The sequence below is a fragment of the Sipha flava genome, unplaced genomic scaffold (assembly GCF_003268045.1).
Source record: "Sipha flava isolate LNK unplaced genomic scaffold, YSA_version1 100_pilon_pilon, whole genome shotgun sequence".
In the NCBI taxonomy this organism is placed as follows: domain Eukaryota; kingdom Metazoa; phylum Arthropoda; class Insecta; order Hemiptera; family Aphididae; genus Sipha; species Sipha flava.
Window position 1 is genome coordinate 321181 of NW_020271714.1, and position 23248 is coordinate 344428.

Sequence of the window (23248 nt, forward strand, 5' to 3'; positions counted from 1 at the left end):
CTATTATATACTCGGCACCACTGTATTATCTTGAGTTTATATCCTGTAGTGTGGTTACTAGTTTTAATATTCGTATCCCAAACGGTTGTCGGTTTTAGATACCTATATTATCTTGCCGTGTTGATGTGTAATCGCTAAATATCAAAATATGATAAAACTATAATTGTAAATAGTAATCGTCATCCGTTTTCGTGTTAGCTACGTCCCCGAATTTGTACTTGTAGCCTTTTTTTTCTTTCATTAATACATCCGTGAACTACATTAACATTTGGCTGCAAGAAGATACATCATGAATACGAGTGTTTGAAAGTACGCGTAAGACCAATCTATCCAGCTGCGCTCGATATGCACAATCCTCTACTGGTAAGTTACCCAGACACAAATCTATTATATAACAAACTTTCAGACAAAACCCAAATATATTGTTGAACATTTATTTGCTCGTAATCATGTGGTTTTACTTAATACGGAGTTATATATTTTGGCATTTGAGAAAAGTAATCAAATGGTTTTTGCGCAAGACCACCAAGCTTTGCGAGTTGCAACGCATTTGTTATGCGCAGCCGGTGGGTGCATGCAGAACGCGGAGTGTAGAACAATCCTTACGCAATTCAAGCAGTCCACAAATACGTGGCCTGATCACCGTGTTGGATGCACGAGCGTCTGATCGAAATTACTATTCTGGGCGATCTATACTGGTGCCCAATGCTGTATCGACAATTACACGAGTCAAACGTATTGACCATTGTGAATATGAACGATTTACCAATGTTCTAGGACAATGTGTAGACAATATATGGTCTTATATGCAACTAGTGGAAGAGATAAAAACTAGTGCAGCCATTCAGTATGACTGTAGCAACGATGTACATGAAAAATCTTTATTACTCCTATGGAATGAATTGATGCCTAACAATAAATTAGAAAATAGGGTAACAAAGCAATGGCAAGACATTGGATTCCAAGGCGATGATCCTAAAACTGATTTTCGTGGTATGGGAATATTGGGACTGGATAATTTGGTCTATTTTGCATCTAAGTACACGTATTTAGCCAGATGTGCATTATCACGTTCAATGCATCCAATTCATGGGTATGCTTTTGCAATTGTTGGAATAAACTTAACCAGTATGGCTCTTGGATTAGTTGTCGATGGCTCAGCCAAAACTCATTTTTATAATAAACGCAATCCATCTGAATATGAAGATTTCAATGAATTCTATTGTTACTTATTTTGGGAATTCGACAAATTTTGGTTGAACGCAAAACCAAAGGACCTTATGGAATTTGCAACTCATCGTGAACAATTTGAAAATACTATTAGACAAAAGCTGGAAAAAAGTAATACTGTTTTTCTAATTGATGTTCCTTTAGATAATACGACTGATATGTTAGACAGGTGAAATTATGTATATAAGTCTATAAGAATATTATTGATAGACTGCTACCTACTTTTAACTATGTATTTTATTATTCGGCCATTTTTATAAGTATTATAATAATTTATATGAAAATATGAAATGTAATATTATTTTAAAGAAAATGATTATTGTTTTGCCATTAAATCATTTATTTTATAAAAACTATTCTATAGTGGTCATGTAAATAGTTTTAATTTTAGTTATGAAATGCAAATTATGTTAAGGGTTTGCCCAATTTTGAAGTTGAAATAAAGTTCTTTGATATATTTGTGCACATGTCTAAATTAATTTTTTTTAATCCTTATATTTACCTATAATATAGTATAAAGAAAGTTTAACATTTAATACAACTATAATCTTATGTTTAAATCATAAAATGTGTCATATATTTTATAATAAAAATTGTAATAATAAACAGTATTATTATCATATTATTAATAATATCTACTTTGACAACACTTCATTATTTAATTTTTTTCATAATTAATTAGGTCATTAATTGCTAGTAATTGTTAAATATTTGGTTAGAATAACTTCAGAACTCTTGAGTACATCTTTTGATAATTTTTAACTGTCATATTAATTCTAGGTAATTGCTAAAAGGAATTTATGACATTATTCCACATTAAATGTTGAGATTCTGTTATCCTCACCACTTTAAATTAGTAAATCCACATAAAAATCCCTAAGTATATTACAACTTATCATTTGAGCTTATTTAATAAAAATGACATTTCTATAAATAATTTATAAAATACAAACATACTGTAAACTTATTAAATAAAAACTTTTACCTCCATGTGATTTTTAACTAAATCTAGTATTAAACAATAACATATATTTATGTTACAAATTAATATAATAATTATAAGTTTTACATTGCATTTGATATATTTAACAAAATTAAAAATACAAACAATTTTTACTGCATTAAAATGTTTTTGTTTCTGCATTTTTTTTTTTTTTTTTTTGAATATGAAACATTTTTAAAATATATATTTCTTTTTCATTTCTCATATTATTAATATTTTCACTTAGAACCTAAAAATTAATTTGATATTGAAGAATTAGTCATCATCAAAAATTACTATCTATTTTTATCACAATATATATATATATATATATATATATCTTATACTGTTGATAGGTATTTATATAATTAAAACAAATATTAAAAAAACAATCAAAATTTCTTTTTGAATGGTATAACAGTAGATTTCAACCTAATTAAAAGTATAATTTGATTGCTCGGTTAATTTTTACTTATCTGGTTTAAAAGGAAATATTCTTTAAACATTTCTAAAAAAACTTTCTCTAAAATATTACATTTATTATATCTACTAAATAATTTATTAATATGGTACAGAGGTATAATAGGAAATTTGGACAATAATCCACATAGAAAACCAAATAATAATACTTATAAAATACAATATATAAATGTCTGTAGTTTTAACTTATTAAAAAAATAAAATTTAATTTGTCTAAATTCTATAAAGAAATTAGTTTAAACTATTGTATGAATATACAGCTTATTAAACTTATATTTATTGTAATATTAAGTACTTATGTATACGATAACCACTATTAATATAGGTGATTTAGACTGTCAGTAATAAAGCCAATAGTAATAACAACTTATCATTGGTTATTGGTCATACATTTTAATTCAAAGTCAGATAATGGTCATTAACATTAATAATCTTTTATACACTGATACCCAAGTTCAAATTATTTTTGATTTGCATCAGCTGTATCAGACCAATGTTTGAGGTTGATTTTTGGAATTAACTGAGAAGTACATGGCAATAAATCATCATCTGATATGGGTTTAAAAAAAACTCTCTGTTGCATCTTCATAACATTATTGCTGTTATCACAAAATACTCTGGCAAGGGTCATCTTCCTGATTTCAGCTAGTTGATCTAATATAAATAATATTAAATTGAAATAAAATGAATTTAAATTAAAATGCTAAAAATATAGCGACATTTTTTAGATGTTTTTTTGATATAGATAATATATGATTGTACATTATTGTATTATTGTTAAAGAAATAATAATTGAAAGATATTTAATGTCACTAGCCTAAACTAATATATAATATAGTAAATTCGATGTAATTAATACTTACGGTTTTTTGAAGACCCCTGGTAAATCATAAAAATATCTATCTGCCAATCTAGTTCTTATAAATTGTTCTCTAATAATACACTTCATTGTTGGACCAACCATTGCATCATCTTCGTGTTTCTCAAATAATGCGCCAATCAAAAGATCAATATCATCCCAAGTTTTGTATTGCTTTAATAACTTATTAGTTGACTAAATATAACATACAGAAAGTAATTAGAACCAAGTTTATTTATATATATAAATATGTATATTTTTTTATTTACTCCTTTAACCATAATCTGAGCAAAATCTTGTACACTTTGTATACTTTTTAATCCACAGTACTTTCTAAATTGTGTGTAGCTTGGAATACCATGATCACGACTACGTTGTATGTCCAAACTGACAATATCCATTCCAAACATATTATTGTCTGCATGACTATACAAGTAATTTGTAATCTAAAACAAATCAATATGTGTAATAGTGTCATTAAACATCAAGATATAAGATTAAAATAAAAATAATTTAATTTGGTTATTATAACATACAGTTTGTGTAAACAGCATATCAATTTTTTGAGTATTTTGCATGGAGAGTCCTCTCACCAGGTCATCCATGTAATTCATCTGTAAATCTGATGGTTGGTTATAATGTTCCTTTAGAGATAAACTTTTATTGGTCATTCGGTTTTCAAAATACAAACTATAAAAAAATTGAAATTTCCATTACATATACTATACATCATGTATTTATATTAACAAATTATACAAACTTAAGAGTTTCATTAAACATAGAATTAGCAAAAGGTAGTATTGCAGTAGCAAAACTGTTGCTAACTGATGGATCGATGGTTTTATCATAAGAATTACTGTATCCTTTTAGCAATAATTCTAAATCATTTTTCTTGGTAAATTTTTTACCCAGTAAAGCTGGCAACCATTCGTTATAAGTAATGTGCTGAATCGAAGCTATTGTTATTTTTCTAGTTTCTTGGAAAATTTTCTCGTCATCCCAGTGGGGATTTATGAGAGCTAATTGACTGGCAATTCGATTATGTTCCCTCACCCATAGAGTATGCATGGCTGTCAAATGGGGCTGTGCATTGACCCTGATGTCTCCGGCTTTATAACACGTAGCACCAGACTGACATGCGTTCGAGTTATTGGTTAATGGCATGTATTGCATATTTTCGTCACCGGTATACGTTAATAATTGACCACGTGATTTTTTCCTCAAGGACAACGTTTGTTTTACAGACGAACCGTATATCATAGATGCATCTAAATAATGAGTGGCTTGGTTTAACTGAAATATACACACGTATACGAACGTGTAAATTCAAATTAGCGAATCATTTTTCAAATTATTATAAATAGTAAACAAAAATGTGTATTTCGTCACTGTTTCGTTATACTTGTTCTCTGGGTCCAAATGTACAATCTGTTCGTATAGCTGGGACTGAGCGTACGTAGTTCATGCACGTCCGACGTAACGATGAAAAAAATCTATCGTCTTTAGGTATTATTATGGGCGCACACGACGTATGTGTATACCGAGGTGATTGTTTCGCTCCGTTTTCATTACAGCAATCCACTGATTTGTTCGTTTTCACTAGATTTTATGTATGCATTGCATTAATTATAATTCATTAATTACTTAAATATTAATCCTACACATGCTGGAAACCGCTGTGTGAGATAGATCATGCCCTATGAAAATAGTCCAAAATGCCATCGCAATAGTTTTTACGCTATCGGGCGCGTTTTCATCGTTAACCAGGCTGGTACTCAATTCTCTGGAATTTGGGAGTTCTTTAATTGCATTTAAACCTATACAGATATGAATTGTAACTTAGTGTACGTATGATCAAACATACATTTGGATATGGATTAAAATACATTTTTAAATATTACCATCTTTGTAGACTGGGAATAACAAACGTTTATACGCTGTATTTACTTTCCCCCAAAAAGCATGTTTTAGATTATTACAAGCCCCATCTGCACTTCGATAATTCAAGTTTATTCCTTCGCAAATAGTTTCATTGTAATATTGGGATAAACACGTCTTACCCATTGAAGTGTTGTCTAATTTAATTTTTGATAGTTCATGAGCGCATTGTATTGAACTAATTCTAGAGCTATAATAATAATTTTATTTTTACATGTTTCATTTAAATATTTGTTTGTTTATTATACCCCAAACAATGTTTATTCATGATGTATTGCGAAGCTTTAAGAAGAATTTCGGCATTACGAGATGCTAAATGTGCTTCTATGGAAGGCTGAGAATCGATCAATTGTCCATGCGAAGGGCTTCCGATTTTCACATTAACATCAGAAAATGATAGTGAGTCTTCATGACGAGAGAGCATATTAATTTGTTGAGTACCATATTGAATCGCATTTTCTAGATCTTGGATTTCGAGATTCAGTAATTGTTGAGGCAACTGTATATCTGTTATCATACAATAATTACAAATAAAATTAGAATAACTCAAAGTGATTAAATCTCATAATTTACTTTTTTTATTCAATTCATTTTCTCCTCTGTAACACGATGGTAAAAATACTACTATGCAAATCAACAACTGTACCGACATGTTGGAATTAAATTTCTCCATTGTAAACTGTAATCATTTTATAAAATATACACTGTGAAACGTATTTTTAATTATCTTTGGAGATATTACTGTGTGATATTTATTTACACAATTAACATTTATTTTTATCTCATAAGTCTAAATCACAATAAAATTTAATTTGTTTGTAAACGTTTACTGAACACATATTTTATTTTTTTTTTAAAATGTATACTTATATTTTTATATTTGATATTACATTATAATGTATGATATATAGAAAAAATAACATGATTCTTTTTTTTACAAAATTATTCATTTCCTAGTTTAGTTCAAGAATATAAAACCAGGGGCGAACGCAGGAAAACATTTCGGGAGGGGGGGGCGTTGAAAAATTGTAAAGGGTAATTGAATATCAAACTTTATTACTTATTATATTATATGTATATTTATATATTTTATTTGTTAATTTGATAGGAAACTTTAAAATAATTAATAAATTTGTAGGTTAGTTTATATTTTTATAAAAAGATTTTTGAAACTTGGGTGAGTAGTTGAAACCCCCTAACTTCCCCAGCGTTCGCATCTTCACAAAACGAATAACAATATAGATTGGTAGGATTAGTCAATTTATTATAGTTTATTTTATCTACTTTACCTTTATTTTTAAATATTATATTTTTAGGTCCAATCGTGTATAAAAACATATAATCATAGGAATTTTAATGGTAAAATGTTATTCTATCGTTTAACATTAATATGTGACACATTCATAAATCATTTACACTACCAACACCTACGTACTGTTATCGTTGGAATACATAGGTAATTCTAATGCTTAATATCCTCAGTTTATTTTAAACTAAAAATATTATTTAAATTCTTTAAATTTTTGCATTCGTGAGAAACCATCTTTTCCAGTTAGTATTGAAACATTAATGCACTAGTAGTTTTGTCAAAATATTCGCACATATGAGATCAGCAATGTTTTCAATGAAATAGCGATCAGTTTCACACCGCTAACACAGTAGAAATCCCTGAATTAGGTTTATCATGATAGTTTTTTAAAATATTGGATAGATTTTCTTCGTTGTTATAAGTAACTTTATTTAATATGAAATTAAATATTTTATGGTGAGGAGGTGGAGATCGGGTTACCTCGAGGTAAAATAATTATTTCAGCACTCTCAAGATTAATACTAATTTTGCACTTATTACTGTTAATATAAAATTCGATATGTATTTAAAGACTGTATATGAAATAAAATATTATTACTTTAGAACTAGTGGTTGTGTTTTTTAATGTTACGAGTATTCTCTGAACAGGTAATTATGATATAAGAATGATACAATTAATCATTTGCTGTTTGTTAATAGTCAGATAAACACAATATATTTAAATTTGTTTAAATGAAAATTATTTCATAATATATTATAAACATTGATCCAACATACGTACATGGTGTACTAATATCAATCCAAAGTCTATACAGTCATTTCAGAATTAAAAAAATAAACGTGATTTCTCATGCTACATATTTCTTTTCACAAAAACATCAAATACCACACAGGCTTATATATTAAACTTTGTAAGATAATGACTAATGAGCAATGAGCGTCATCATTTAAAAATCAATCGTAAATATTAGTATTAAATTAAGCTTGTTTATGCGTATCAATCTAATTTAAAACTAAAATATAGTTGATCCCGTAAATTGAAAAATAAGTAGGTACTCATCAAATTAAAAATAAAAATATTTATGATGAATAATAATGATCACAATTTTGTGGACACTTAATTAATTTATTACAACATAATGTAAAGTAATTATAATTTTCGACATTTTAAGGTATAGAATTAATTTTTATATTACATAAGTATATTTTCTCTAATTGGATTATTAGTTTTAATAATATGTATTTTCAATTTTTTGACTAAAATGCCTAAACTTTAATTTTTAACCATACGTGTTATCATTTTTGGGTTTTAATGGTAGGTAGGTATCTAAGAAAAAATGAGAAATTATTAAATGTAATTAGATGCGTAATTGAAGGGGGATTGCTTCCTCACCATAAATGGAAATATTTGTGTAGGTATTTACTATATACTCGTATTTACTAAAATAAAATTACAAAAGAACTTGTAATTTATGATTTAGCAAGTTACCTATAGTTGATTATTTATTATTTTAAATAAATATTGTCTTTTAATTACTAATTTATGTTGTATCATTATTTTATGTGTCTAAGACCTTAACATTTTTAGGAAGTTTTTAAAAATATTATATAAACTTTTAAAAAAAATGAGTTTCTATATTAAGTAAGAAATATAGCCCCCACTTTTCTAGAGTAAGCTTTTACTCTCCCCCTCCCCTTAGAATTAAGTCAGATACGACACTGAATGTAATAAAAAGCTATAAGAACTGTAAATTACAAAATGTTATACATTTCAGAATGTCTTTAATGTTATATTATTCATATAATGTAAATGTAATTATAATTACAGTGTTATAGAAATAAAATATCTACTCAAAAATAATTATAGTTTTTAAAATTTAATATCGTTTCAATTGATTTAATAATTATTCATTACATTTTTTAAAAGAGGTGGTTTCTGAATATTTTATTATGTTCTTTAAATGTTTTTTTTTTTTAAATATTTTAAGACCCCAGAAAGCTCTTGGCATTATTATATCTTTTTCGCATTTGTATAAAAACGAATGGTTGCCGGTGATTTGACCGAACAAGACGACCGTTCCCAGTAAAGAAACCACTACCGTACGTGACCGTTCTAACACGTAATTGTATGTCCTAAAATCATTGTCGAAGTTTAATAATAGCGAAGTTGCCGACATTTCTCACCCTATGTATAAAAGTATAGAAAATTCAGAGGGATAAAGCACGAATTCCAAGCACATTTAATTTCCGATTTCTAATAAAAAAATAATATTAAAACTATGTACCTCTAATAATGTTTAAATACTTACAAATTTTAAAATAACTACCTGTAGTAAACAATAAACAAATTAAAAAAAAATAAATACTTATTCTAAACCAAAGTTAAAGTATAGTAAAATAATAATAAAAATGGACTCTACGAACTTTACCTCTCATATTGTTGAAAACTAAATATTGAAAATAACGGATTTTCAAATTCATATTTTTTCAAAACTTACTTGTTATTCAAAGTATATCATATAGTACTACAATTTCAACTGGTAAGTTAAAAAATTGTAACTTTTATTAAAAGAAAAATTTTATATAATTTATAAAAAATGAATGACGATTTTTTTTTTATTAAATTACAGAATTTACTTCTATTTTTCATATAAAATAAATTATAAAATATATTATATATATTTTATTATATATAAATATATTATATTTATAAATTAATTATAAAAAAATTACATTAGAAAATAATATAATTAATCGATAAAAAAAGTCCAAACTTATATTATTTACATTTTTTATATAATAAATAATTAAAATAATATACTAAATATTTTTCGTGTTAATTATACTCATTAATCAGGATTGAATAAAAGTTAATAATCGTAATAAACCATATTAAATATTTACTACTACTACTAAGAACTGTGCTGATATTCATATGTATTAATTTTATATAATTAGCCTGAGGTAAAGTAGTCTTTAGCTAATGGGTAACCTTTACCTTTTATAGTATGTAGGTTGTATTAAATAATTAACATGTAGTGAATATATTTCAAAGATAAAGATAAAATAAATCTTACAAAGATAGTAAGGGTTCAAATATCAAAAATAACCTAGTTGTTGCTGTTATTTGTATTATAATTCAAGTTCATATAAGACATAAATAAATGCTAATTATTTTGCGTAGTTGGCATAAGTAAATATTTTAATGTATAACATAAATTAATTTGATAAGATAATTTTATTGAATATTACTTTATATGTTATATAAAGTTAAAAAAAAATAGATTAAGTACTTGAAAATAAATCAGAATTAAATAATTAATTGAAAAGGCTGATAATATTCGGTAAACATTTAAAAATTGAGTAGGTATAAAATATTATTATTGCTTTGTATATTTTCTAAATATTTTTTTTTAGCACAATTGTTTACATTTAACATAGTTGATTTATTTGTTTAATACACATTATTGAGTAATATCTCATTTTTTATCCGGAATGTATAATGTGTATATATTTAAGCATAAGCATTTTGTTATTGCATTCATCGTAATCAATTTGTGAAATTAATATTGTTAATTTTTAACAAAATTAAAATAAGCTTATATGAATGAGTACTTAAATGTATTTAAATATTTATATTTTATGAAAACGTTTATAGTGTATTTAAGAATGAGACACTCACCTATATTGATGCATAACATGTATTATTATTATTATTATTATTATTATTATTATTTTTAAGTGCGTAGGTATTGCGTTGAATAATTAAATCATTCCATTTATTATTTTATAGTATCTGGAAAAAATTACTTACTTTTTAAACTCAAAATGGACAGCTTGACCAATGGTGTTGATACACATTTACAAACATAAAAGAAAGCATTGATATACAGCACATTGACGTTAGATTGCCCGAATAACACTGAATGAAAATGCGCTTTATCTTGAGTAAAACACAACGCGTCTCCCTTCCATACGAAAAAATTCACATTTGGCTTTGTCAAACCAAAGTGGACAGTCGGTTGTTAGGTTTACCTGACGCCGATTAAATCACGGGGAATTTTACCTGAAAGTCAATGAACATGAATATTTTTAAAATTCAATGCATTAAATAATTATATTTTATACTGGTATAAATTTCTTCCATGTATGTATGTACTCATTGAACATGCCTCATGGGTCACATGTTGTAAGTGGGTACACACAGTGATTAAATGTTAAACCGGTTTAATAGTTAAATTTAAACAAAAAGATACTAAAATATTTTATTATCCAATTGTATTTATTATTCATTATTTATTCCATGAACCCGTATGCAGGTATTTTTTTTATTTTTTTCGCGTTTGCTTATATTATATGTACACAATTTAAAATATGTAGATTATGTAGGCAATAAATTGTGTAATGAAATCGTATAATGGTGGTACAATTTACTAATTTTATGAATGTAACACGTTTAAAACCAATTTTGGATGCAAATAAAATACACAGATAGATAAACTATTATTAAAACAATTAAAAGAGAGAGAGTTGTATTAAAAAGTTTTAAATTAGTTGCGGTTTCTTTAATTTTATTTATTTTTTACTTTTATGTACTATTTAATTTGAATAATCATTTATAAATATTATATATACATTATATTAAAATAAAACTGTTAACAACAACATAACTGGCAAATAATTATAACTAGTATACTTTAAATAGTTGATATTTTTTAACCAATAAATTACTAAAATTACTGAAATTGGTTGGATAATATTAATTATTAGCTGTGTATATTAATAAACCCTAATCATCAAAAGTTGTTCATAAACTAAATTAATTAAATTTTATATTTACAAATAACTGTACTATTATTATCTTAAGCGATTTTCGTATAAATGTTTTAAGTTGTGGGCTCAATGCCCAAATAGTTAATACATATATATATATATATACCTACACATTTGTATTTTTTATTTTAGTGTTTCTATTTGGACTCGTTGCTCATTTTTCAAATTTAATTCGTATACTCTGACCGTCAATTACAAATAAGCCCTACTTCTGTGTAAAATATTAATAAACTTTAACTGGAATTTAGACATGTGTGTTTCACAGGCGAGTAGTTTATTGCCCAACAATTGTGTATGGTCTGGGACATATATTCTTCATCAACATTTATAAGTAAACTGACGTGTAGGACCCATAAAATATATAGAATATAGATTTTTTAAATCATAATTAAATATTTATTATTTATTTACAGTGGCAGACTGGGTACCGAGGGATCCGGAGGTTAATCAACTGAACCTATTGTTGTCACTTTTTTAATTATAAACACTTTTAGTTAATAATACTCAATTAATCTTTTTTATACTTTTTTTTTATAATGTTTTATACAAATATACAATTAAAAACAGAAACATTAAAATTAAATATAAGGTTAATTTTTATAAATATGAAACTATTGAGGACCCGGAGGCGATTGCTCCTTTATCTCCCCGGTCCATTGCGGTAGTAAAATAGCCAGCCGCCTATGGCAGGCCACACTAGTTAAGAGGGCGTATTTAGACTTACTTCTTGAGGGGAGCGACTCAAATTTTTTCTTTAATTCAGGCTCAACATTAACAAGTAAAACTTTTGGTTATATTTAAAACAAACGAATCCTTAATATTTGTGGTTTTTTTTTAACCTAATGCCGGATTCACTTACAATCGAATTTTATACAGCTTTTTTAACACCTGTCTGTGTTTTGAAAATTACGCTTGTGTTTTATTTGATTTTTCTCTGATTATAGACCCGACAAAAACCCAATTCATTACATTCAACATTGGCCGTAAATTACATGGTTTTTTTTTAGTTATCTGTGATGAATTCACAAAATATTCTTTATTTATTTATTTCTATGTATAGACTGTTTATTTATATATTCAGTTACCAGTTTAACCATTTACTAATTTTTATTTTTTATTTTATTAAATATTCTTTGTTATTATCATAATATTATTTTGTAATCATTGAATAGTTTTAGATAATATTAATATAAATACCAATTTTAAATTAGAGTACTCGATTTTTACTATCCCCATGTTATCAAACTACTGGTTGCTACTTAATACAAATTCCGAAAATTTGAAAATTTTTGCTTATAAGCAGCATAAATATCGTTAAAATAATTTTGAAAATTAGGAATTGAATATAAATTCTATTATAAGAATTAAGTTAATAATTCGCGTCATCAAAATCATTATTTACAGAATAATAACCAAATAACTAAATAATTAATAAAGATATAACCACGTTGAAGTACCCGACAGTGGCGTAGTTGAGAATGTTTCATGGGGGGGATCAAAATAAATTTGTATGGCAAACTTGTGGGGGCAATGCTTATGAAATTCAGTATTTCAATTTAGTCTGATATTTTTTAATACAATGATAATATCTTCAGCAAGGCTTACTGCTTCTCTTAAATCAATTTTTTCTTTTTATAGCAACTTACACAATGGTAATCCAAAAAAAAAAAAAAACCCATTGAAAAAATATTTTATTTTAAAATAAAATAAATTATATTTATTAATTACTATTTACTTGTATAACTTGTAAGAATACAAGAAATTCTGAATCAATAGTTTTTAATAGTATATTAGCTTACGTTGCAGTGGAATCATTCCAATTAGAAATATTTTCTGTACCTATGATTCAACTACGAATGCAAATAGTTCATTGAAATCTGTTACCGCATCATAATGCTGCACCCATCGTGTAGCACACAATCTTTTTAAAGTTTTAACCTTAGGATCCTTATTACTATTTTCAATGTTGGTTAAAAGAACATTTTGACAATTTGGTGTATTAAAGAAAACATAAACTTTTACGGATAAATATTTATAACTGGATTTTTTTTTTTTTAGTTTCCTAATAATTTAAAAGTTCGTATTTGAGCTATTTGTAGGTTTAAGACAATATATAAATACAGCTCATGGGGGGTCTATCTCCCATACCCCCCCGTAATTACGCCCCTAGTACCCGATTTCGTTAAAATTGAATAATGAAATTCTCATATCATTTTTTGATATACTATTTTTTTATTATACTTTTTTTTTTAATCAACCTATCAGTAATATGGATGAGAAACTTAGTATTTATTTTTCAATACTCTGTAACCACTATAATTTTATCGATATATTGCGAAAATTAAAGCTTAAAATATTCAAAATATTTTTAAAACTATTCTATAGTGGAGAGTCAGTATTCAGTGTATTCAGTGAGAGTCAGTATTCAGTGAGAATTTAAATTGTTTTTTTTTATATGTACTGAAAAAATAAGTGATTTTGTCGAAAAACACCTTGCCATATATATATATATATATTTTAAATTTTTTTTTAACTTTTTCTTTTCGTTTATTTTTTGCAATTATTAAAAAAAACTATTGTACATTTCATATAATTACTTCCCTTCCCGAAAATGCCAACTAGATAATATTATTCATCAGGAAGCTCCCATGGTTGTGATTATCGAAGCAATCCTTCTGGTCAAAATATTGTAAAGGTACAAACAATAAAAAAAAACATACGTCATGGTTAAACCAATAACTACCTTGTTTCACTCATAATCTAAAATAAAACTGAACAAATTGTATTGGAGCCTAAACTAACCAAAACAATAGAATGCCGATTAGTATTTATTTTTATATAGTAGTATTAATATAATAATTTTACTTGAATAAATGAGGTTTCTTGATTTTTATGTTCATGGTAACTATACTGAATGAACTTGATCATTTTGTGTTTCTTTTTTACCGTGTTAAAGGACGGTCATATTCAAGGATATCGATAACTCCCAATTGGTTACAGATTTTGGATGAACTATTGTTATTTGTTAACTATATTGTAAGTATTTGTGATTTATAAAACTGTTATACAAGAAATTCAATTAAAACCTGTATTACGTCACGTTCGCCATAATACCAGTTTATTCATATTAAATCATTTAATCAAATATCGCAAAAAATTGATATAAATATTACTTTTTATACCTAATATAGAATACTTATTTTCTATTTAGATATTTACATTCGGCTGCACAAAAATATTTAAAAGTAAAAAAAAAAACAAAAAACTGTTTATAGCTAAATAGTAGTATTATATATATATATATTATATACAGTGCTGTATTTAGACATTTTGCACCCCAGCGCAAAAAAAAAAAAAAAATTGGCGCTCCTCCAAGAGGTCTACCCACGGAAAATATAGGAGATAAATCCTCATGAACCTTTTAGATATTCTAAAATCAATGCTATTTTTGTATAGTAGGCACGCCACCGCACTCCACACATGATAACAACAAATTTGGGAATTAATATTAGGTATATTAATAATATTCTCGATCGCTGATAGCTTTATTGCTAAAAATACATTAATAATATATATTAATAAATTAAATACATTAACATTAATTTATGATACTGTTATTAAAAACAAAAAGAATTATTATTTCAAAATAATTCTAAAAGTTCGATAATTCACAAGTGGGCAAATTTCCGACCACAAAAAACTGGCTCCCGGGACAGTTGTAACCAGTACCCCCTCCCCTAAATGCGGCCCTGATTATATATATCTATAAAATATGATACTTAGCTTAACACGAATTGTTTCCGAAAATAAAAAAACCATACCTGCAGGGCCGGCTTTAAATACAATAGACGCGTGTGACGGCACAGGGCGCTAAAATCAGGCGCGTGAAAGGTGTTCAAATTATAAATAAATTTGATGAAATGTTGGTGACGCAAATTATCTACTATAGGCAAAAAGGATAATAATTTTCTCAATGTGATTTAATATAAATTAATTGTATCATCATTATTATTATTATTATTATTATATCAACATGCAAAAAGTGGCTTATTTTTACTGTACAATTTATAAATAAGTGGCAAGTATGGTAATTTGAAAAATTATTTTGAGCATTTTTAATTATGAATAGGCCTCTCCAGCTCCCCAAATTATATTTGTTAAGGTTAAATGTTTAGGTCGTTTAAGAGGGAGGGGTGCCAAAATAATTCTTGCACTAGGCGCTGAAAGAGCTAAAACCGGACCGGGTAAATGAATTGCACCCCGGATTTTTTTTATCGATCACGCGAATGCGTCCGACTTTATCTAAACGACTACATGATAAATTAACTTGTCTTGATTTTATTGAAAAGGTATTTTTCAAATTTTTATTGGTCCTATTATTTTTTAAATATTAATTAAATCTTATAATTTTTTCATTTTTTAATGTAGTTACAATTGTAATTTAATATAATTTAATTTACATATTTCTAATTGCATAACAACGACAAGAAACAATATTTTAACTTACCGTTAGTAATAATTTGCTATTGACAGTTCTATTTATCCGTATAAAATATGAAGGAAATTAATATTTTTACTTTGGCGCACAATTCGTGTAGTCATTTAAAAAACCCGAGATGCAAGTCATATCGAAAAGAGATTTGGGGACGCAGTACGTATGCACCGTTGAGTCCAGTGAGTTTAAATCAGATATTTAAATGTATGATGCAATTATATTATAATATATTTGAGATCGTATGGAATCAAAAATAAATCTATCATACAATCTTGAGTATACTTACATCAATTGTAAGTAAAAAGAGTGAATAGGGTTAATTCCTAAAAATCCTTAAAGTTCCTTAAAAAAGTCAACATTTTATTAATATAATACTGTTATAATACTATATATATATCTATACAGTTGAAAGTATAGCTAGTACACTTGAGTATCACAAATTATATAATAAGTATATAGGTACAAAAAATAGAGAAGTCGTTATATGCCGTGTACACGCTCTATACACCACCGGTCTTGACCATAACGAATTTATATTAATTATAATTGTACATCTTTACCTTTGATAATATTTATGAGTTAAATACCCTCCGAATTTCATGTTTTTTTTTTTTTTTATGTTGAATATAATACTATTGATTAAAATAAAAATGTAATCGATAGAAAAATTAATTGCTAATTTGTATCTATTATTTTAACAATTCGAAATGTAAGGTAAAATTTTCTTGTAATTTTTATTTTTCAATGCATGATTTTTGATTTTTAATGCGTATATTAACGTTATTAATGCATACTCAGAGACGGCGTTAGGGTAGGGTAGAGCAAATGGGACATTTGTTCAGGGTCTCGCACTTTGAGAATATTATCCAGGCCTCACGTTTGCCTCCATTAAATACACTCAATAGTAAAATCATAATACAAAAACGTGAACTAAGAATATCAATAAATTATATTTTTTTATTGATATTAAAGTTAAATTTTAACGTATCAAGTATTATGAGTTCTTGCAAAGTAAAAATAATTATATTATGGTAATGCATTAAACTTTGTAAATTATTATAAGTTGTTGACAACTATTTGTATTTTGTCTGTAACCGATAAGAAAAGCACACATCGATTAACCGGTCGCCATCGTTTACATTGTTTATACAAAATAATTATAAATAGAGTTCTCATATGTATCAATTTTGTTATTATTTTATCTTATTTTATTTTTAATTTGGTGAACAAGCGATCACAAACTAGGAAATTACTTTTCATTAAGGAACAACCGGCAACAACAGTCAGGCACTCGGGCGTTAGCAACAATTTTTATTATTATTTAAATTTCGTAAGACGTATAGAGGCACTAACCTATGTGGCTAGTCGTCCAGTTGACCGCAAGTGATAAACTGTAAACAAATTCTGTATAGGTATCCAAAAAATTGTATGTGCACTACGTTACGGTTGCCCGCAAACCGTTCTGGTCGTTTGGATCGTTGCGGTCGCATAGTGCGTATGTAGGTACTTTTAGTATGTCTATCGCACACCAAAAGAGAAAAAATGTGTTAGTCTTCGTTGGTGATTTTTGTTTTTGTCAACTAAAAACAATTTTTTCTACTCATGCTTAAGTGGTATAGTTAATAGTCATGTTTTTAAGTGCTTAGTCTCGAGATCAGCTTATTATTTTATTTGTTATATGTTTACTCAAATAATTTTGTTTTAACCTCTTTTGCCCTTTAGAGATAGATTAGGGTCTTTTCTTATTCTTTTTTTTTTCTTTATTGAAACTTTGTTTGACAATTATCTTTTCTTATTTACTCCTACAGAATAATAAAAATATATCACCAAAATAACTCTAGGTCGAGTGGTTTGATCTGGACGTTGATGAATGTATTCAATATCTTGTTTTATACATACATATTAAAGTTTTGACTATAACAATATAAAGGCATACGTCCAATAGTTATTTTTGTAGAAAAAATAGTTATTCTATTCAACAAGTAAACAAATAGTTTATGTTTCGACAATATTGTGCCAATTTAATGTCGGATGATTTTACACTATGTAATTTAAAAAAATAATACAAAAACAAACATAGATAATTGAAAGTTATACAAAATAAATACCTAATTTACTGCTTGTAAATAAATACCACCATGGGCGCCGAAATATGTTTATCTATATAGGGTGGTTGACTTATGAACTTTAGGATCGGTCCAATTCTTTACCCACGTCATTACCAATTTCAAAATTTTTAAAAACAAATAAGATATTATGTTTTCACCTATAATCTTCATTATTAACTTCGATTCCAAAGTGCATAGTGATCGGAAACATTTTTGAGATAGCAATTTTTCAGTGGCAATACTATTTACAAATTTTTTTGGAAGTCTTAAAATTATCAGAAAAACTAAAAATAAAAATTAAAATAAATGAGTCTTATGAAAATAAAATGCTCAGAAGAATACATTTGTTTATAAATGGTTGTCTACAAATTTTTCAAAAAAGTTATTTTTTGAATTTGTATACAAGTACATAAAAAATTAATATTTTTTATCTTTAAACCTGTGAGTCATACATAACCTTTGTATTACAAATTTGACTGTCTCAAGAGATATTGTAATACTTTTGTGAAATCTTTATTAGAAAATTATTGATGTGTAAGATTTCTATGCGATTCAAATTTATCAGATACTAACAAAAATGTTATTTATTCCACATGATACATCTATATACTAAGAGGGAAATAAAATGTGGCTCATTTTATTGACTTTTAATAATCAATTGATTATCATAAATATTATGATTATAAATTATAAATACTCAATTAGTATTTTTTATTACATTAATGAAAATTATACTTAAATCATGGACAAATCTGAAGAAGGTTATAAATATTTGCCCCAAAATCGAATTAAGAAAACTAAATACAATTTAAGTTATTCAAATTTAAAAGAAGTAACAATTATTGAAACCCTTACTCTGAAATTTATTTAATATTATAACCACAGTTATACAAAATCATATAACCTATGTTACAATCATATTTAAAATATGTTAATTAATTTAGTTTATGTTTATTTAAAAATTATTTTGGCGTTGGTAAAATACTTACCCTGAATTCCAAACTAAAAAACATACTATTTTGTGAAATCATCAATTAAAAACTTAAATATTAGATAAAAAGTCAAAACATTTTTTTAAAAAAAATATTAATTATTTTTGAGAACTAGGTAAATAAGGAAAATTCATTTTAATAATAAGTCATTCAAATAGGTAACAAATATTTATTTATGGAATACATACTACAAAAATTAAAATTTTAGATTAAAAAATAAACAAAATAATGATAAGAAACAAAAAGGTATAAAGAATCTTCAAGAATATAACAAAACTTCAGTTATGTCATACAAAATCATAATATGTTGATTACAGGAAACATCTAAAAGAAATAATGTATGTTTTAAACATTAATACATCAATATTTAATTACATATAATAAGCAAAATTTAATATCCTGGACAAAACCTCAAAATCCAAATATGCTATTAATTGGTGTCAAATATGTAATCTGCAATAAGTAAAACGTTTAAAAAGAGATACTAACTTTTAATCTAAGAAATATAAAATTTCATTATAAATTTGTGTTTTTTAAAAGTACAGATATAAATCTCCGATGTCCCCAGTATAGTATGAATAAGAAATTATTTAAATATGTAATTATAAAATTCATTGTTGATGATGATGAATTACTAAGGCTTAACTTACTAACTACTAGCACAGTAGCATAATACTACAAATTCACAACTATGTAGAACTATTATTTATTATATTTTGTTTAATCTAGGTGTTTAAGTAAATTAGCAAAATGGACTTTAATGAAAGCTATGAATATTTTTCACAATTACATATTTAATTTCTATAATAGCAGTATATATATATATGTTTCGGTAATATAGATCATATAATATATTAATTATAATACAATTTATGCATATCAGTGTCTAGTAACATATTTAGAAATTAGGAGTAGATTCAACCATCATCCAATATATATTAATATTTATTTCCAAATAAAATTTCCTCCGATAACCATTACAATGGTAGTTATTATTTCTAACAGCAACTTTTACAAATTTAATATACGTTCAAATTGTATTAATACACAAATATAGTTCAATAATAATGTATGATTGTATCAACTTTTTTTTCAAAAGATTAAATATTAAATTTATATCCTAATATGAAAAAAATTTAATACACCATAGATCAATTGAGTTAAGTTAATATATATTGAAATAAGGTATATTTTTACATAAACAAGAGATACAATCATGTTCATAATTATAAAAATATACAAAATATATAAATATAAATTAAATACTTTAACCTTAATGAACTTACCCAAAGAGAATCACCACATTATTCTAAATCATTATTTTTGTTTAGTTCAATAGTGCTTAATCCATTTTTTTTTTTATTGAAACCACTTTTAGTTGATTTAGTACAATCGGATTTCTCTTTTTTTTGATCTTCAAAAGTTAACATTTGGTTTTTGTCATCTTTATTTAATAAATGTTCTTTAGATTCCTACAATTATTTTCACAGTAAATAGTTTTACTAGATATAGTCATAAACTATAAAATCAATCACTAAAAAACTAAAACTATTTAATTGGTTTTTTATTTTTTTAGTTGTTATTAAGCGTCTATAAAAATAAAAAAAATAGTACAATTAAGAATATGAATGAAGGTTGTATATATATGATATTTTGTAGTTGATGGTATAATACCTATTTTAATTTGAGAATTACACATATTTATGGTTATATATATAAATTAATATTCATTTTAATAAATTATAAATTATGAAAAAAAAGATAAAAATTTTGAATTTAAATTAAATAATTAAGTATTTAGTATATTTCAAAAAGTTTATATTGCTTACTGGAATATCAGACAATTCTTTTTCAAAAACATTTTTTTCTGGCAACTTTAAAATATTATTTTTAATTGATTTAGATAAACATACATTTATGCTATTTAATGTATCATTAATATTTGGTGAAGGAGAAAAATATGTTGTTCCTGATCTATCCATGTAACCCATATTACCAATGTTATTTTCTGAAAGAGGTGAAATGTTGTTGTTTTTTTTTGTTAACTGTTCATTTTCCTAAAATAATAGAATTAATTATTATTTATAAATAAATTTAATATTTTTATATTTATACCTTAAGAAAAGTACCCAACATATCCTTTATTTTATGCATAAGATGTTGAATAGTTTTTTCTTGTTGACCGATAATTGCTTTCATTTGTACTTCTTTAGAAGAATTTAAAGATTCATTATTGACAAATGTAGTAAAATCATCTGATAGCAATGATGTTTTAATTTTATCCGGGTATTCTCTTATAACTGAAAACTAAATCAAGAAAATATACAGATTATAAGAATATAATAAAAAATAGTAATATTAGTATAATAATGGCAAATAATTATATTTCACTTCTTGATCATGAGCCCAAAATGTTATCTTGCCATCATTCAATAAGCCATCAACTATATCATCAATAAATTGTTCAATATTATTTTTTTCTTGGGAAATATTTTTATGTAATTTGAATTGTTTGTTAATTAATTCCAATGTTTGAGTTAAATCATCTTCTAAAGTCAATAAACTTTGCTTCTTAATTTCATTACTTATTGTTAAATCTTGAATCTAATTAATCAATAAATAGTATATTAATTTGTTTAAACTTAAATGATAAGTATTACTTTTGCATGTAGTGCACTTTCAACTGCTGCAAAATTGTTTGGTGCATTACATTTAATACATTTATTTGCTAACCACTGTTTTGATTTTGATTTTTCACTGTTTGCTGCATTATTTTGTTGTTGATTTTTGTAAAAATCATGTGGTGTTGGAGATTGTCTGCGTATAGGTTTACTAAAGACTGTCTGAAAAAATAGTATTATAGAATAAACACATGATTGAATTATTGAGAAACCATATTTATTTTGATGTAGTTAATGAAGTAGTCAATATAAAAGTTCTATACACCTGGAGTCATACATGAGAGATGATTCATCAACTCATACAAATAAATGGAACCAATAGTATTTTTATTATAATTAGGGGTGGGATGCCCTAAAAATACCCGAAAAAGGCACTTAAAAAATGCACTAAAATTAATAAAAATAAAAATTTTAGTTAAATAAAATTATATAAATTATGATAAAAAGTTAAAAGATGAAAAAACTCAAAAAAATGCATTATAAAATAACTTTAAATGTATTAAAAAAATATATTATAAGTATATTTAGTAAAGTCTTAGTATAAATCTAAAAAAAAAAGTTGTACACAAAGCTAGATATCATAGACTTGTATTTTTTTTAATCTGAAAAAAACATCATTTTACACACGTTATTTAAGTTTTGACATTTCAATTACTGTATGATAATATAATATGAATTACGAGTACCTACTTATAATCTGTTATATTTATATAAAAACCAATTTTCCAAAAACACAAAAATATATTTGTAAATAAATGATGTTATACATGCCCATTTTAAGAACATTCAACATGAGGGATGAAAATAAACAAAGTAGATAAAAAATAAAATGAAAACCAGAGAAGTAATGTTAATTATAATAAATTAAAATTAGAATAAAATATTCCTTATTATTACATATTATCCATGTTTTTATATTGAAGTGAACTTATACTTAAAGACATTATTCAAATATACATATTTAATTATTTTTCTTTTTATATGTTTAACCAATACATACTTCAAAATTCAAAGTTAATATACACTCTATACCCCTCTTTATAACACTGATTTTAATTAAGTAGCTTTAAAAGTTAACAAATCTAATCAATTTTAGAATATAATTAATAAAACTTTTGTTTTTATTTATGTTACATAGAGTAGCAAGTTTTGAAATTTTTTCCATTGTTAGCTAATATTATTAGTTCCAGAGGACACTTTGGATAAATTATATTTACTTGCCAAAAATTATTACAAACGTAAAACAAAACGTTTCTAATTTTTATGGCACGCCTTTTGGGAAACACTTACATATATTATTTGTTTTTTTAGTAAATGAAATAAGTTCTTGCAGTTAGTTAT

The 23248-nt window shown here is 25.5% G+C and overlaps 4 protein-coding genes across 8 annotated transcripts in view; 2 read left to right on the top strand and 2 right to left on the bottom strand.

Moving 5' to 3' along the window:
• LOC112679513 (BLOC-1-related complex subunit 6) overlaps window positions 1-23248 on the top strand; it is a 23816-nt gene continuing 568 nt past the window's right edge. Inside the window, exon 1 of the mRNA XM_025549344.1 lies at window positions 1-363. The gene's annotated coding sequence lies outside the window, so the exon portion shown is untranslated. The remainder of the gene's footprint in view (window positions 364-23248) is intronic.
• LOC112679481 (ELMO domain-containing protein 2) lies at window positions 370-1500 on the top strand. The gene has a single exon (XM_025549305.1). It carries the CDS (start codon window positions 450-452, stop codon window positions 1401-1403), a length of 954 nt encoding a protein of 317 aa, XP_025405090.1. The 5' UTR covers window positions 370-449; the 3' UTR covers window positions 1404-1500.
• Window positions 2753-10996, bottom strand: LOC112679419 (peroxidase-like). Its single transcript, XM_025549217.1, has 12 exons — window positions 10927-10996; window positions 10613-10864; window positions 6063-6168; window positions 5738-5996; window positions 5453-5679; window positions 5213-5368; window positions 4954-5150; window positions 4312-4844; window positions 4088-4241; window positions 3821-3997; window positions 3557-3746; window positions 2753-3346 (listed from the first exon to the last, which is right to left on the bottom strand). The coding sequence occupies exons 3-12, from the start codon at window positions 6160-6162 to the stop codon at window positions 3153-3155; spliced, it is 2187 nt and encodes a 728-aa protein (XP_025405002.1). The 5' UTR covers window positions 6163-6168; window positions 10613-10864; window positions 10927-10996; the 3' UTR covers window positions 2753-3152.
• LOC112679438 overlaps window positions 19467-23248 on the bottom strand; it is a 12792-nt gene continuing 9010 nt past the window's right edge. For all 5 annotated transcript variants that reach the window (XM_025549233.1, XM_025549244.1, XM_025549240.1 and 2 more), the window contains exons 5-10: window positions 21887-22069; window positions 21618-21830; window positions 21342-21533; window positions 21056-21283; window positions 20513-20698; window positions 19467-19550 (exon numbers count right to left, since the gene is read on the bottom strand). In XM_025549233.1, coding sequence (XP_025405018.1) covers window positions 20531-20698; window positions 21056-21283; window positions 21342-21533; window positions 21618-21830; window positions 21887-22069 — 984 coding nt within the window. In that variant the 3' untranslated portion in view covers window positions 19467-19550; window positions 20513-20530. The remainder of the gene's footprint in view (window positions 19551-20512; window positions 20699-21055; window positions 21284-21341; window positions 21534-21617; window positions 21831-21886; window positions 22070-23248) is intronic.